Source organism: Athene cunicularia (assembly GCF_003259725.1).
Source record: "Athene cunicularia isolate RWA chromosome 1 unlocalized genomic scaffold, athCun1 chr1_part1, whole genome shotgun sequence".
NCBI classification, from domain to species: Eukaryota; Metazoa; Chordata; class Aves; order Strigiformes; family Strigidae; genus Athene; species Athene cunicularia.
Window position 1 is genome coordinate 27,252,005 of NW_020799091.1, and position 15,137 is coordinate 27,267,141.

The 15,137-nt window shown below is 41.8% G+C and overlaps 1 protein-coding gene across 3 annotated transcripts in view; it reads right to left on the reverse strand.

Moving 5' to 3' along the window:
- Positions 1-2,380: 2,380 nt before the first annotated feature.
- LOC113485945 (phosphatidylinositol 3,4,5-trisphosphate 3-phosphatase TPTE2-like) overlaps positions 2,381-15,137 on the reverse strand; it is a 20,116-nt gene continuing 7,359 nt past the window's right edge. For all 3 annotated transcript variants that reach the window (XM_026859427.1, XM_026859422.1, XM_026859416.1), the window contains exons 7-19: positions 12,598-12,697; positions 11,698-11,761; positions 11,104-11,168; positions 10,492-10,552; positions 9,515-9,596; positions 9,344-9,432; positions 8,011-8,072; positions 6,972-7,052; positions 5,822-5,927; positions 5,075-5,172; positions 4,605-4,700; positions 4,066-4,136; positions 2,381-2,650 (exon numbers count right to left, since the gene is read on the reverse strand). In XM_026859427.1, the coding sequence (XP_026715228.1) occupies positions 2,548-2,650; positions 4,066-4,136; positions 4,605-4,700; positions 5,075-5,172; positions 5,822-5,927; positions 6,972-7,052; positions 8,011-8,072; positions 9,344-9,432; positions 9,515-9,596; positions 10,492-10,552; positions 11,104-11,168; positions 11,698-11,761; positions 12,598-12,697 (1,078 nt within the window). In that variant the 3' untranslated portion in view covers positions 2,381-2,547. The remainder of the gene's footprint in view (positions 2,651-4,065; positions 4,137-4,604; positions 4,701-5,074; positions 5,173-5,821; positions 5,928-6,971; positions 7,053-8,010; positions 8,073-9,343; positions 9,433-9,514; positions 9,597-10,491; positions 10,553-11,103; positions 11,169-11,697; positions 11,762-12,597; positions 12,698-15,137) is intronic.

Consider the following 15,137-nt stretch of genomic DNA (forward strand, 5'->3'; position numbering starts at 1 on the left):
TTGTTTATGCAACAATAATTAACAAGCTTGTTCACCTGAGGAGCAAAGAGAGGGTGGAGTTGGTGTCACCACCCTTCCAGAAGTAACAGGAAAGATTTTTACAATCAGTGAATGTAATAAAGCCCTCAAAACTGAAGGGAAAGTGTCAGCCACAACAAGGTGCTGTGAAACAGCTGCAGATTTTTACATAATCTACTATGGAAAATAAAGCCCATAGTTTGGCCTTTAGCTTTGTTAGTACCAAAATCAGTTCTAAGAGTAAGGTTCAATTCCACTTCCAAGTGTCTGTCTAGATTGTTGAGTACCATGATATACTCTTAAGGGTCAGTTTCCTGCCAGAAGAATGCCAGAAGTCCAGCACAGGTCCCCTAAATTCCACATAGGTAAGGGATGAGTGTCTATTACCTTGAAGCCAGAGCTTCAGGGAGTTTAGGAACTATTGTTAGCATCTTCTAAGCAGTGTTACTTGGATCTCTCTAAGAGAAATGTAGTATCTCCTACATACAGCTACTTAGTTTTTACTTAACTGTGCTTTAGCTAGAAAAATCTTGATGTTTGCTGTTACAGCCTTTGCTGCTGCTACACAAGATTAGTTTACTCCATCAGCAGGAAGAAGGTTCACCTTAACTGCCCTGTAAGCTATTAGAAAGGGCATCCTAGGACAGCGATATGCATTTGCCTGAGCTAAGCCAAAAGTAACTTAGTCATCAGCCACTTCAGGCTTCAGTAGGAGGACATCCTCTTCCAGCTCCTAGCACATCCAGTGCAGACACAGCCCTTGTCTGCTGCCTTGCTCCATCGCCCTCTAGTGACGCAGCTTTGGTCTCACTCCTGTATCAGTGGGCATTTCTTCCTTTTCTCTAGCCGAGATGCAAGGCTTACATGAACTTTGCCAGCACCCCATAACCTTGAAGGGCAGTTTATGTGCAACACCACATGCAGCCTCTGAAGCATTGCAGGAGCTGACCGTGAGCCAGTGCACCCTTGCAAAGGTGAGCTCTGCTCAGAGCCACTGTATTGGTCAGAGCAGATGGGGAATACCACATCTAATTTCATGATCCACAGTACAAGAACAGCAGTGACATACTAAAGTAAGTCAAGCAGAGGGCAGTGAGGATGCATGGTGGAGAAAGCACTTTGTTCACACATAACAAAGCTGAGGAGGTATTTTGCTGCAGGCTACAGTTCCCTAGTCATGGGAGGGGGTAGAGCCAGGCTCTTCTCAAAGACATGCAACAGCTACAGCCTAGAACATAGGAGTTTCCAACCAGTAAGGAAAAGTCTTATGTGAAAACCCTACCTACAGGGATATATGGTTTGCATAGAAGCTTGAACTATGTAAGCGACCCTGGCTCACTATCCTGCACCTCAAGCTGCACACAGTTGGTAGAATGCTGTTGGTCATTCAAGAGAGATTTCAGCCTCCACCCCTGAAGTACAGTGTAGACAGAAGTGGCTTCCAACAGGCTGGCTCCTAGATACCAGGTAATTACACAGCAACAGCAAAAGTTGAGTCCACACATGTACTTCGTAGTGTACCACTACCCTCAAGTGAGCTCAGGAAGGTATGTTATTTCTCTGCTTACTTCATTAACTAGGTACCAGCTAGGGAAAGGTGTATCACTGCCCTTTTGCCCTTGGTTCCTAACAATAAAAGGACTAAGGAACAGAACCAAGAAGTTACCTCACCACATTTCACATTAAGGAAGACATGAACAGTCTCCACAGAAGAGCTGCACTACTGTGAACAGCTGGAAACAGAATAAGCATCCTGGGGGTTTGTAGATTACAGGTTTTAGTATAGCTCAAGAGCTCAGTGAGCAATTGCATGCAGTATTAGCTCAAAGCAGCAAGTCTTCAGATTAAAGGTATTAAGGCAAGCCTGGCTAACTGACCCCAGGCAGCTGGCACCCTCCTGAGCTGATGAGACCCAACCTGCAGGAAGGGTGAGGGCATGTGGTCATCTCAGCCCTTGGAGTGGAGGTACAGCAGCAGAGAAGCAGCCATGCAGTCTCCAACACCCACAGTCAGGTCCCAGGCCAGGTGTTGCTCAAAACCCTACATCACTGGATTGCTGATGAAGACTTCTACTCTAGAAGTGTTAATCTGATACAGGCAGACCGATACTTGTCCCTCCAAATTCCAATATTCTACTGACCTGTGGAAAACCCTGATGCCAAGAGAAGGTGTATCAGATTTTTCCAGCAGTCTCCTGCAGACTGCTGGTCTCCACTCACCATCAGGTTAATGCTCTTGTTTAAAAGACAGACAACTGTCTTAGATTAATACAGTAGGGATTACCTGTATGTAGAGACATCTAAACTCTAAAGGAACTAAAAGCTCATTAACATGACAATCAGCTGACAGTAAATCAGAGTATTATTGCTCTGCACAACAGAACTTCATGTAAGTTTATTTGAGAAGTTGTATCTACACAGAAATACATTAAGTGCATCTAAGTGAGACTGCTTCACTTTATACTGAAGCAGCAAGACACTCTCCAGGAAAAGAGATTAATTTTGTGTTTCCTTTTTTTTCAGCTTTCCCTTATGGTTCAATAAAGTTCACTTCCACAGCAAATGTCTCACTATAGACTTTCCATGTTTTAGACTTGTGAGGGTTGTCCAGCTCATTCCTGGGAAGGTACAGTCTGAAAGACAAAATTCAATATATCTTAGGCTAAAAGACAAGATTTTTCTTTCAGACAGCGAAGAGAACTTCAAGCTCAGCCCTGAAGTATTAAATATAGCCCCAGATCTTGAATTCAGACAGGTATCAGCCATGCCTGCACAGGGTTTGAGATGCATAGTCTCAGAAACATACAGTCAACCTAATGGGTTTGTAAATTGTTTTGTTTTTTCTTCCAGAGCCCTACAATGCAATATTGTTAGAGTAACTAACTGTTACATTCAGCCCAATGCTTCCTGATGGATACAACTGGCAGGAATTTAATAACTGTCCTTCCTCATGGCAAGGATTTGATTCAGTATTCAGTCAAGCTCATCAGGCACATTTCCCACTTTTAATGCTTACCAAATTCATGTCTAGTTATCACTTAATAGCACTTGTACATCAGCTGTGGCTGAATTAGAAAGACATAAGCACTGCCCTAACAGCAGTTTCGTTTCTGATCAGACCTAGTCCCCCATCAGGTCTATCAGAATTTTCTAAGCAAAAAGGGAGACAGTCTCTACTCTATTTAAGAGAAGGTCTGGTGGGACATCCTCCCCAGCCCTGGAAGAAACAAAGCCCTTGGGTGAAGCTATTGAGATGGCACAGTTGCAAGGCTGTCAGACAGCAGGCATACATTTCTCCTGGCACTGTTTGATCTAACCAGCCTGCAGACTCGATGTCTGCACCTAGAATGCATGGTGCATTGCTGGCTCAGCCTATTAAATTTAGAGTTATGAACACATACTCATGGCTTTCTCTCCTCATGCTCTGATGGGATCTGTTCCTCTGTCTAAATCTGTCAAGTCTGATAGACAGAATATCTCTTGTCTCTGCATTTCTACATCACTCCCCTAGTGAGACAGACAAGCTCAATTTTCAGTGTCTGGAGCTCCCCCAGGAGTTCTACTCTCAACAAGAAAATCACAGTAATTTCTTACACTTTAACTAAAGCATAGGTAGTAAAAGAGCCTTTCTTTGGTATCCCAACCATCAGCACCTCTAACTCTGGTCTTGATGTTGAGCTACTAAGCTGCTGAATGAGTTCCAGCCTCTCAGGCAGCCATGCTATAGAGGATGGCAGAGTTGCCTTTGCTTTGAATAGTTAGCATTACCTTTTTGAATTCAAGTATATTAGTAGTACTTAAAGTGCTGAGGAAAGACTCCAATGGATTAAGTTGATGAAGCTAAGAGCTCACATGTTTAAAACACTTGCCACAGTGCAAACAAGTGTGCACCAACTGCCTGCTCACAAGCTACAGTTGAGAGTTAGAGACCAGTACCCACACCAAAGTTAGGCTGAATCAGCCACCTATCTCAGCTATGTTTATGAACTTCCACCTCTCTTCAGACACCAGCAGCTAGGATCTGAAGGCAGTTGCTATGATCACTTACCTGTTATTTTCAATAAAGGAAGTGTTGAACCAGAAAAAGAATGGGCAGTTGTCATAGCCTTTTGGGAGATCCTAAAAGGAAAGGCCTTGTTTAAGGACTCCATTCCACAAAACTACTATTTTTGCAGAGCAAGAGTACCTACCTGTCCTCAGTAGTTTGGTTTACAAAGCTACAGTGCCAGAGTCAGTACACTTTAAGAACCCTGTATCACACCCAGATCACTATTGTCACTGAAGTTACTTTAGGACTAGGTCACTCAAACAATACAACAAAGTGAGACACCCATGGTAGAAGCAGCAGGTACTCAACTAAAGTGTCTTGGTTGTACTGTGTGAACAGCCAGACACCTCTCCTGCTGGCTCAGGCTGATGTAGCAGCATTTTCTGCATCACTCACTGCACAGTGGGGCCACTCCACACAGAAGGAGTCACTGCAGAGGAACACAGATTCTGCACCCCACAGCACAGCCAGTCCAGCTGCAGTTTACACTACAGCCTCTCCTCATACTCAAGTGAAGGTCTTCATGCTGTTATACTTACAGAGAGCGATTCAAATCTGACTTTCACATCACCACTTATAACAGGACTGTCTTCCAAGCCAATGACTACAGAGTCACTTTCGGAATCAAGGAAGAGCTGGATGACAAAGTAAAGTATTACATTAATGAAAAGCTACTGCAGAGACAAGGGACCAATTTATGACAATACCTAACTACTCATTCATGGTATACAAATGCAATAGCAATGTCAGAATAATAGCCAGCAATTTAAGCCACTCAGGTCAGAGTGAGTTATTGCATTTAATTGACTTCTAGCAAAATCTTTCACTATCTTACCACTACTTTTCCTGCGATTTAGCAAAGCTTAGCTTTTTCATTCTCTCAGAATTTACAGCATCCATTTATTTAGAGAGTTTTATGTTCAGTATTCAAATTTTACAGGAAGACATTTTTGACCCATAAGTCAGCTTTCAGCTTCTGTGTCTTAACATGATTTCACAGTACTCTCACCTTGCAGTTTCCTTGATTGGCACATACACATTCTAATACAACTTGCTTCCTCGCTATTATCTGCACCTTCATATCAGTTCCATTGCCTTTCCCAACTCCTAGGAAGAATTATATTACACCACAGTACATACATTAGCTGGAAACAAGTGGTCATGAAGCCATGTGCAATCCTATTCAAAAGTACCTTCTCTCCAGAATGCCTTGCTATAGACTTTAGATAACTCACATCCTAAAGGTAGCTCAAGGTTCAGTGGTTGATAACTGTATTTTGAAGTAGCAGTGAATCCTACTAATGGAGCCAGAACAGGCTAATGTGGAGTCTAGTTCCACTGACTGAAGAACAGCAGTTTGAAGTCCCCTTGAAAAAGTAGTGCTGAACTTCCAGCCTTTTATCAAAATTACCAGTACATATGTACAGAAACAGTTGTGTGTATCGAGCTGAGAAACATGAGTGGACCCAGTTCTACATGTGAAGTTAATCTCACCTGAAAAGCAATTCCCCTCCCAAAACAGAGCAAGTTGTACGAAAGCCACCATTTGACCAGACACGCAGAAAGTGACAGAACACATGGGGTAATTGCACTCCAAAATGCTCTTCACTGCATTTTACCTCTGCTATTTGAATTCTCAAATCCCATTAAATCTACATTCCTATCATGGGCTTCACAAGACAGACAGTAGAGATCAGCTGCCTGTACTAGAAAACCATTACAAGATAGAGGAATGCCCAAATTCAAGAGTTCTTACCATGTATAGAGTGGATTTTGAGGGTTTTTATTTTGAGTTGTCTCTCTGGTGGGAGTTTCAAGTTGTATTTGTTTTTCAGGATCTCGTAATACCCCACATACCTACTCTGTAATGCAAAAAACCCAGACACATTATGCAGTTTCTGTACCCCACACAGACTAATTCTAGTCAGAAGTAGGATTAAATAGAACTTCTACACAGAGTTCTTAGCTCTAAGTCCAAAGACAAGAAGAAAGTAGCCATTTGTTCTCCTTCCCCTCCCTTGTTCAAACAAACCCTCTAGACAAATTCAGTATCTATATTTTTAGCAAGTATTTAAGCTTCATGTTCTAAGAGGAATTCTGTACTTTTGAGTTCAGCAAGAAGTGAGGAGCTTTTATATTGTAGCTTTAAGGGACAGAACATTTAAATGTACAATATACTTTCATTTTACAGAAGCAGATTCTGAAGGACAGTTGCACTTTTCTCTTTTATGCCAGCAGCTAAAGTACTACTGTAACCAGCTTCATTTCACAATACACAATTAATCAGAATGAGCACAGCCCCAGACAGTGGTCTGAGGCAGTAACTTGTTTAGTATTTCCTTGTGAACACAGTCTCTAGAGAAGGCATTCTTCCACTCAGGCACAGCAGTGCCACAGCCCTCCCCAGGCCAGGCTGCAATGCATCCTTGATAAACAGCCCAATTGCCTTACAGGGTTGTGCTCCTGTGAGGGTGGGCAAACACTGCAACAGGTTGCCCAGAGAGGTTGTGGAGTCTCCATCTGTGGAGATACTTCTAGGCCTGATGGAATACAGCCCTAGGCAACCTGCTCTAGCTCACCTTGCTTCAACAGTGGGGTTGGACCAAAAGCTCTCCTCATCTCAACAATTCTGTTATCTTAGATAGCATAATTCAGATTTGGTGATATTACAGAGAAAGGCATAAAGGAATGTGCTTGGACAGATAGGAGGGGGGCGGAAGATGCACTGCAACCCTACCAGCTGATGTCTTCCAATGCTTAAAGAAAAGAAAGAGTACAGCAAGTTCAGGAGTTAATCATTAGTAGGAACCTACATATCTGAAACGAGACAGGGGAGGTGGAGTAGTGTAAGCACTCACAAGGCTAGTGTTGGTTTGGCTACCGTTGCTGGACTGACTCAAGCTCACCTGGGATGGAGTTTCAACTCCCTGAAACTTGGTGCTTGTGCTTTTATCAGTTCTTCTCTCCCCAAAGTAGTCCAAACTTTCCTACATAGGAAAGTAATTTCAAGGGTTAAGATATTCATCCCACCACCATTCCCCTTCATGAGAAGGGGACAGTAAACTAGAATTACACTGATCAATTCCAGTAAGAGAATATAAGTGAAAATATGCAATAGTTTTTTTGGTACCTTCTACAAGGAGGCTTTTAACTAGAATAAGTACTAATTAGGAAGTCAAATACATTAAGTCTCTCATCCATGAAAGAGTGCTGAAAAAGCTCACTGAATGAGGAGAGCAATGTGCTTTTAAGCAATTGCTTTAGAACCATCTATATGGTTTACAGCGCTCTGTGGCACACCAAGCCAAACATTAGGGTCAGATCTTCACAAACCAAACTCAGAGAAAAACAAGTGATTAAATGGATGCACACTCTGGCCAGACTACCTTGAGTGACCTGGGTCTTTGCAACCTAGGTCTCCAGACTGATAAACCAGACCTGGGATACTACAGCAGCACATGCATCTGTCCTGGCTGGGACTTGCTGATCTTTCTCCTTTTCCCCAGAAGGGCTTGAATTGCTGTAATTCTGACAGTCAAGACAAGAGAATTCTTGATACCTCACACCACTTGGAAGGAGGTTGGGGAAAAAAATTGCACTTTAAATCTGTGACACTATCTTTAGTGGAGCATGCTCAGATACCATCTACAGTTTAAGAATGTTGTACCTCAAAATCGTAGGTCTATTATGCCTCAAAATGAGTACTTCAAAAGTCGGTATCCTGTTAAGTTCTAATTTCCCAGGTCTTCCCAATCACGAATAGTCTTTGTCAGAAAGGAATTTACATAGTAGCAAGATTTGCAAGAATTTTGTAAAACAGATTTTCATAGTATCATTTTTCCAGTATAGACTTTTTGCAGAGCATTAGTGCATTTCACCAATTAAGTAGATTCTAAAAGCCATTTTGAACACTATAATATTCAAAAATTAAACACCAAGTTTTACCTTTGCACTCTCAAACTGGTCACTGTCTATAAGCCAGGTACAAACCATTGTTCCAGTCCTGCCTGTATTAGAAGAGACAGGTTGAACTACAGGAGTTCAAAGGTATTTGGGATTATTTTTGTCAAGATGAAGTTATAAATTTTGAAATAAAAGAGATAACAGGAGATAAGTGACACCAGTATAGTCAAGTGCCTGTTTTTCTGGGAAGAATAAGTTAAAAACCAAGATATTGCAGTTCATTCGCTTGTTTCTTGAAAATAGTCCCCACATTTCTTTGTGGTATTCCTAAAGATACTTAGGAAGCTGGACAGTATCTGCATACTCCATTTAACAGGGGATACAGTCAAGTACATGCTACTAGATTAGGTTAGACTGGCACTTGCTAATGCTCTAAGCCTCAAGATTTGCTTCTCTGCTCCAACTTTTTTAGTCCCCAACCCTACTAAGAAGGCATCAAGACTGCTAGCAAAGACTCCAATATCGTTTCAGTTCTGACAAAATTTCAGAGGTCAAGTCACTCCTCCTTACACTTGTTCTTCAAGCTGGTTTTGGCCTGCAGGCAGTTTCAATGTTCAGTTTTGCAAAACATTTTAAGCTATGGCTCCAAGTGGGGAAAACTTCTTTACGTTAAGTAGCCACCTGGTTTAAGGTAAGTGTTTGCAGCAGTAACAGCAGGCAGCTACAGACGTGGCAGATGTTTGCAGGGAAGTTTGACTTATTTGCACAGCTATCAACATACTTCAACAGCTCCCATACTACTACAGGTTGCAGACAGCATCCACAGGTCAGCTCACGCCCAGCAGCTTCGGCTAGTCTGTCACCATAAGACTACACTGCACTATCACATAACACTTGGTGTATCTCAATTTAAGATCCAGTGGTACCTACAACATTCCACCCCTCCACTGCAAGAAATTAAAAAGCTTGAGGTATATTACAGTGCAGGATATTCAGTGTGGGTAGCTAGCTGCCAGGGAACCAAAGCAGCAGCTTAACACTTTTGATAGCAGCAGTTTCAGTAGCTCCCTGTCCCCAGCCTCTCCTAGGGGGCTGCTGTTCCAGCAGCCAGGACAGCAGGAAGTTCTTGAAGACCATTTTAAGAAATTAGATGCCATCTTAGATTAACAACTAATTTGGGCTACCTAGAAACAGAGTTGTGTAATACTAAACACACAACACTATACTGTTGCTAGTCATCATAGTGTCTGCAGAATTTGTGAAGCTACACTCCAAACCCATCTCACGACAGCTTAAGGCCATACTATCATCAAAGAAGCCATGATCAGAATACCATGTAATTTGTAGCATACACATTACACATGAGAAGTCCTACCTTTGCCTCCTTTACAATGAATTGCTATGATGTTCTTTTCATCTTGACTCATCCATTCACGGACACTGGCAGTGAATTTCAGCATATCCCTATATAAGAGGAAAATTAAAGGATTACAGCCAATGCCCGCATAAAACCATCATGATGTATGTATTTCTTGACAGGACTCACTGTAGCGCTGGGACATTGTGGTCATCAATAAAGATCCTTTCCACCCTGTAGTGGAAGTACTTGGGGTCATAGCCTTTTTCACCTATAAAGAAATATTTGAAGTTATGCCAGGAAGGGGAACGGGATTGCAACAAAGAAAGTGTCTTGTGACACACAACTGCTGGTCTGAGCATAGACTAGTGTTTAAAGTACAGTAGTAAAAAATACACAGATCAAAAGCAGAAAAACTATGAGGTAGTTTGGCTAAGCTTAGCTTCTAGTTTCACACCTCACTTGAGTGAAAATTCAAGCTCAGATGGCCACTCCTTTCCATAGGGGTTATTTAGGGATCTGAAAGTTAATGCTCTGATGTACTGTCAGGGTCAATCACTGCAACAACCACCTACAAAATGGTAAAGAGCTGATAACACCACACTCATCTGTGACCCCCATCCATCCCTCTGCTGGCTAGAGGACAGTTTTACTGTTTCAGGACTTGTATTGAAGTATTGATGCTTCTATATCATACCTTGTCTGCTTCCAGCTCTGACGCTCTACTATGAAAGCAAAAACCACAGGATAGTTGCTCCTGAAATATTTCTCATTGGTTTTAGCCACCTCCAAACAGATGATCTTTTAACTACTCATTCTCCCCATTCTTCTAAGCCTTCATTAGAAAAATCCTTGAGCATCACTCCCAAGTTTTTGCCCAGGTTTAATTCTTCACTTTAAGAGCTTTGGAACACTGAAGCAACTGTTCAGCATGAGCAAGGAAATCTAAACTGAAAGGCATCCAGTATCACCTTTGCAAGCTTCAGTACAATATATTAGATGCTCAAAGTCAGTAGCCACATTCAGGACAGAATGTAGTCAGACACAGCTGTGTGCTTTTGATAGACTTTAAATTCTTGGAGATCTGGTATTGCCAGCATCATACCTTGAAAAGATGTTTTCCCATGTAGCTGTATTTCAATAAGTCAGCAGCTAAACATACTTACTGCAGAGATTGTAGACTTTATAGTGGTCTGCATGTTTGGTGTCCAAAAATCTTACAACTTCCTAAAGCAATAACAGTATATAAGTTCAGAGTAGATAGTGCTCTAATCCTTATTTCCACTGCCACCCCATCCCCACCCCCTAAATGGGGTCAGCAGCTGCATTCATAAGGAGCCCTTGGACAGCAGGCCTTTCCAGCCCAATAGCTCAAGTTCTTGTGTGGAATAAAAGTATTACTGTGACTATCTTGCCTGCCTTACAAATTGATGTTTCCACAATATCAAGCAGCATAGCTCTAAAGGGCGTTAATGACCTTTTAAAGATTATTTAGATGAGTATACTGTTCATCACTCACACTATTACTAACCTGGGACAGGACTGACTTGGCTCTCTGAAGCATTCCCAAGAAACAAGGGCATTAGAGCACCAGTGCGCACACTGCAAGATATATCCCACTAGGCTTAGCTAAGAGACTACAACACAAACTGTGCAGCACACTGGAAACCAGCCATGACAGCAGGACTAGGACTAACTTGACAATCTAGTCCATATTAGTGGGAACCTAGAAATGAAACAATATTCAGAAATACTGAACTTGGTAGATAGATTTTTACCTTTATAGGGTTCCTGTAGAAAGACTGCTTCCCAGAAGATGGAAATGACATTGCAATAATGCGATCTGTGAAGGAGACAACAGTCAGAAGTAACAGTGGGAACCCTCCCCACATGTAAGAAGTACATGGCAGAGCAACATCATTATGAAACAGCTTCTTTTCACCCTAATTATAAGAACCACCTACCTATTTCTGAGAGGTTTTCTTTTACATTTAGTATAGCCAGCACAGGAGAATAATGCTTCCTGAAGCATCAGATACCATTACGTGTCAGTCTCCACAGAATCACAGGCAAAAATACCATGAGTTAGTCAACAGTTTCTTGGATCTGGTTCCCTAGGCCTCAGGAGAATTTCTATCATTACATACAGCATGTACAACCTCTCTCCTAGTAGGCAAACCCATAAGAACAGTGTCAGAGTTAGGAATCCATATTTCACAATCCCACAGAAAAGAAGTAGGCCTGGTTTGACTTCATACTTAAGTTTCATTAGCCTAAAACATTGCCTGTATTTCATGTCAAGCACTTATTAACTGAATAACTACTGTTAGCAGGATATAACACACTGAAAAGTGTCATTTGCTTCTACAAACCAGTAATATAAGTGAGATCCAGATCAAAGCCATCTTTCATATAACGCCTTTTGTTTTCAGAGACCTGCCAAAAGAGTAGAGTTAGTCTTCCAAAGAAATGCCAGGGATCAACAAGCATTGCCTGTTACTAGGGAAAAACAACCATCTAGACTCTGAAGTTAAGTCATGAGTAGCAGAGCTTCATTTTGCTACAGCAAAGTTCACAGCATTAGCCAATAATAACATTTATTGTGTTAGCTTTTAGCGAAAAGCTCCATACAGAATTTTTACCCTGAGGTACCAAAGTTTGTTCTAATGGAAAGAACACTGCAGATTCTTTGTGGACTGCAGCATGAATCTGTCATTGCTATTGGAGCATTTGGAGGCCAAGGGAAGGAAGAAGTTAGTTAAGGGCAGCATAACCAAGACTGCTTATTCCTGAGCAAAAGGACATGCTTGAAGCTTCACGTATCACTTCAGCACCCCCTGATGAAAATAAGAGGAGGCATTTACAATGGGTAGGGCTGCAACAGCTAGGTTGTTTTGTCTTCACCTGGAATAAGCAGCAGAAGCATTACAATTCCTATCCTCCCCCACGTGAGGGAAAACAGTCCATGTATCAGACAGACTAGAAAGTACTGACTGAGACACATGGTAGTGTTGCAATCACTTTGATATGCTGGCATTCCAGGTCAAGTTGTTGCTTACTTGAACAAAGTTAAGAATTATTAGCTATACTGGAATTGGGGCAGAGCTCCAGTACCTTGTCAGGGACACAGAGCAGATACGCTGTTTTGGCAGTATTATCAGCTACAGGACGATAGGCTGTGGGCAGTCTTACTACTCACCATTGATGGCTGTCTGAAGAAATAGAGTTGGAAACAGTAACAGTAACCTAGATAGATTAAGAGGCAAACTTACCATTCTCCTGGTCACCACTTCAAGTTGCTTCTTTTGTGAAGCCAGGCGAAATATTCTTATTAAGATGACAATTCTCAGAACTCGGAAGAGAGTAACCATTCTAGATAAGGGTCAGATTCACCATGAAAGAAAATGAACATGATAAAAAAAAACAACTTAGCTGCAAAGCTTAAAGCATTCAAAAGCTGTTTCAGACAGTTTAAGCTTTGTTTCATATACTGAACCAGGACTTCTCAAGCTGATTTTCAAGAAGATACTATGCTTGAAGAATACAACTGTTTTACTGAGGGGTTCTGGGAATGTTATGAACAGCTATCAGAACTAGGAAACCCCCTACTTGCTCAAACAGACTTTCACAGGCACCTCTGCCCAGTAAGCAACAAATTCCTTTATCACTACCTATGTTATTACCCTCAAATTCCTGTTCCTTGAAGCTTGTTCTCAAGTATATAATTAAGTGTAAGTAGCCACCTGAAAAATAGCTGAAAAGAGAAGCTGGACAGGCTGTATTACACCATGCCTTGATTAAGAAACCTGAGAACAGAGTTGTATAAACCTTGTGTTTAATCATTCAGCAACTTGAGCAGATGATTTTGTTTGAGGAACTTCGAACTGCTGTTGAACTTTGAAGCAGGCAAGATGCTTATGTGAGTGGTTCTACTGAAAAAACTGAACAGGAGCAGCTGCTTTTGCACACCACTAGGGACTAGGACAAACTAAAATTCATTCCTTAAGGAGGTATGTGAGCATATACTTTTAAGGAGCACATGCACATATTTTAGGTCCTGATACACTTAGGTAAGAATCCTGGTGAATACCTACAGTAAGGGGAACAAGTATTATGGAAACATTATCACCTCCACTTGAAGACATTGTGCTCCCCACTGATGTGAAGCTTAAAGTCAGCAAGACAAGGTTCTCCTGGACAACTGGAGGAAAGCTTCAGTTCTTTCCCCTAGCTCCTTCATATTCCAGGATCACCCTGCTGTTTTCAGGAGTTCAGTTGGAGCTAACAGCCAAGGAGATGAACCAACACTGGTGTGAAGACTCCATAGGCCCTCTCTCCAGCCTGAACCACATCTGAGAGAAGCAGCTCTTTAAGATAAAAGCAGTTTGCAGACTTCAAGGAAACATGTAAATCATCCCAATGCGCACCCAGCTAGACCAGATTAGAAATAGAGACCACAGACCTCTATCAGGGCACATTACCTCTAAGGACTGCCACTGAAATTTCACCTGTCACATATATGCTCTCATCCACATAAAATCTGCTCAGATTCTAATTATTCTGAGATGCATCAGGTGTTCTAAGACTGCTGTTTGCTTCCTGAGGAAGGTGTATGAGGAAAGAAAAGTGATAAACCTCAGGCAGGCTACTGGGAATTAGCTGGACTGTGTGGACACTACTGGAGTGTTAGGTAGGAAGACCATCTCACCTCAAGATCTGGGATTCGGCTAAGTCTAAAGTATCATCTAGTGCCAGATTGTAATATTACGGTCATAACAGGACTAAAGAGCCCATAGCAAGAGAAGCCTCACAGAGGGCCTCAAGAATTACATGGTAGAGATGGTAGGCCCCAGCTGATTATCTGTCAAGAGCATCAGTGTGAACTCCTTTTTCTGTGACCCAAAAGCCTATTTTAAATCCCCATCAACTTCAGCTTGTGAGAATACAAGGAACTTGCACACACTGACCTACAACAGGATGTCAGTGCACGATCAGGCCTACTACTAACATAGCCTAATAAAAGTAGCAGTGCAGATTGCCCTGTCACAGTGCTATTTCCCCTACCAGATGCTGCCATAAGATGAAAGTTGCTTTAATAAAATGTGGCCAGAGAGATAGGAAGTAATCACTAAATTCAGATTAATGTTTAAAAAGACCTAGAAGGAAACAACCTTTTATGACTGATGCTGCAAGATGTATTCCTTTGACAGTTCTATTTTTTGAAAAGTGAGTTTAGCTGGCATTTGAAAAGACTACTAGGACTTCCAAATGTTTGTCCAATTCTGGATTCTTCAATAACTAGATTCTGAGTTGGTTTCTTCTAGAAGAATGTTTCCCCTCTTGTGCCCAGTATTCAGTTGAATTGGGGGCAGAGGGGGTGTGATATTTGCTCAACTTCTCTCCCTGGCTGATGCAAGCAAGTTTCATCAATTCAAACCTAGTGCAGATAAACTAATCTTAGAGTTGTAGTTCAGTCTCCATCAGAAGAGAACTCCTCTCAGATTATTATCTGATCAAACTACAGAAATCAGATGGAAACATGACTTGAATTAACTTATGCACCTCAGCAGCATGTTTCCCCTCCCCAGGGTATGGCTGAAAAATCCTACGTCAGTTACCATGGGGCTCTTGAGAAAGCAAGATGGAAGAAACAAGACAGTGTGGCAACAATTTGTATTTCAAGGTCCATTATATGGAGATCCTCCCTCAGTTGTCTGTTCCATTTGCTATTATAATCCAACTCTTCTTTCTGACCTTTTTCAGAGTCTCCTCTCTATCAGGGCTGCTGCACACCTTTCCCCCTGTACTGCCC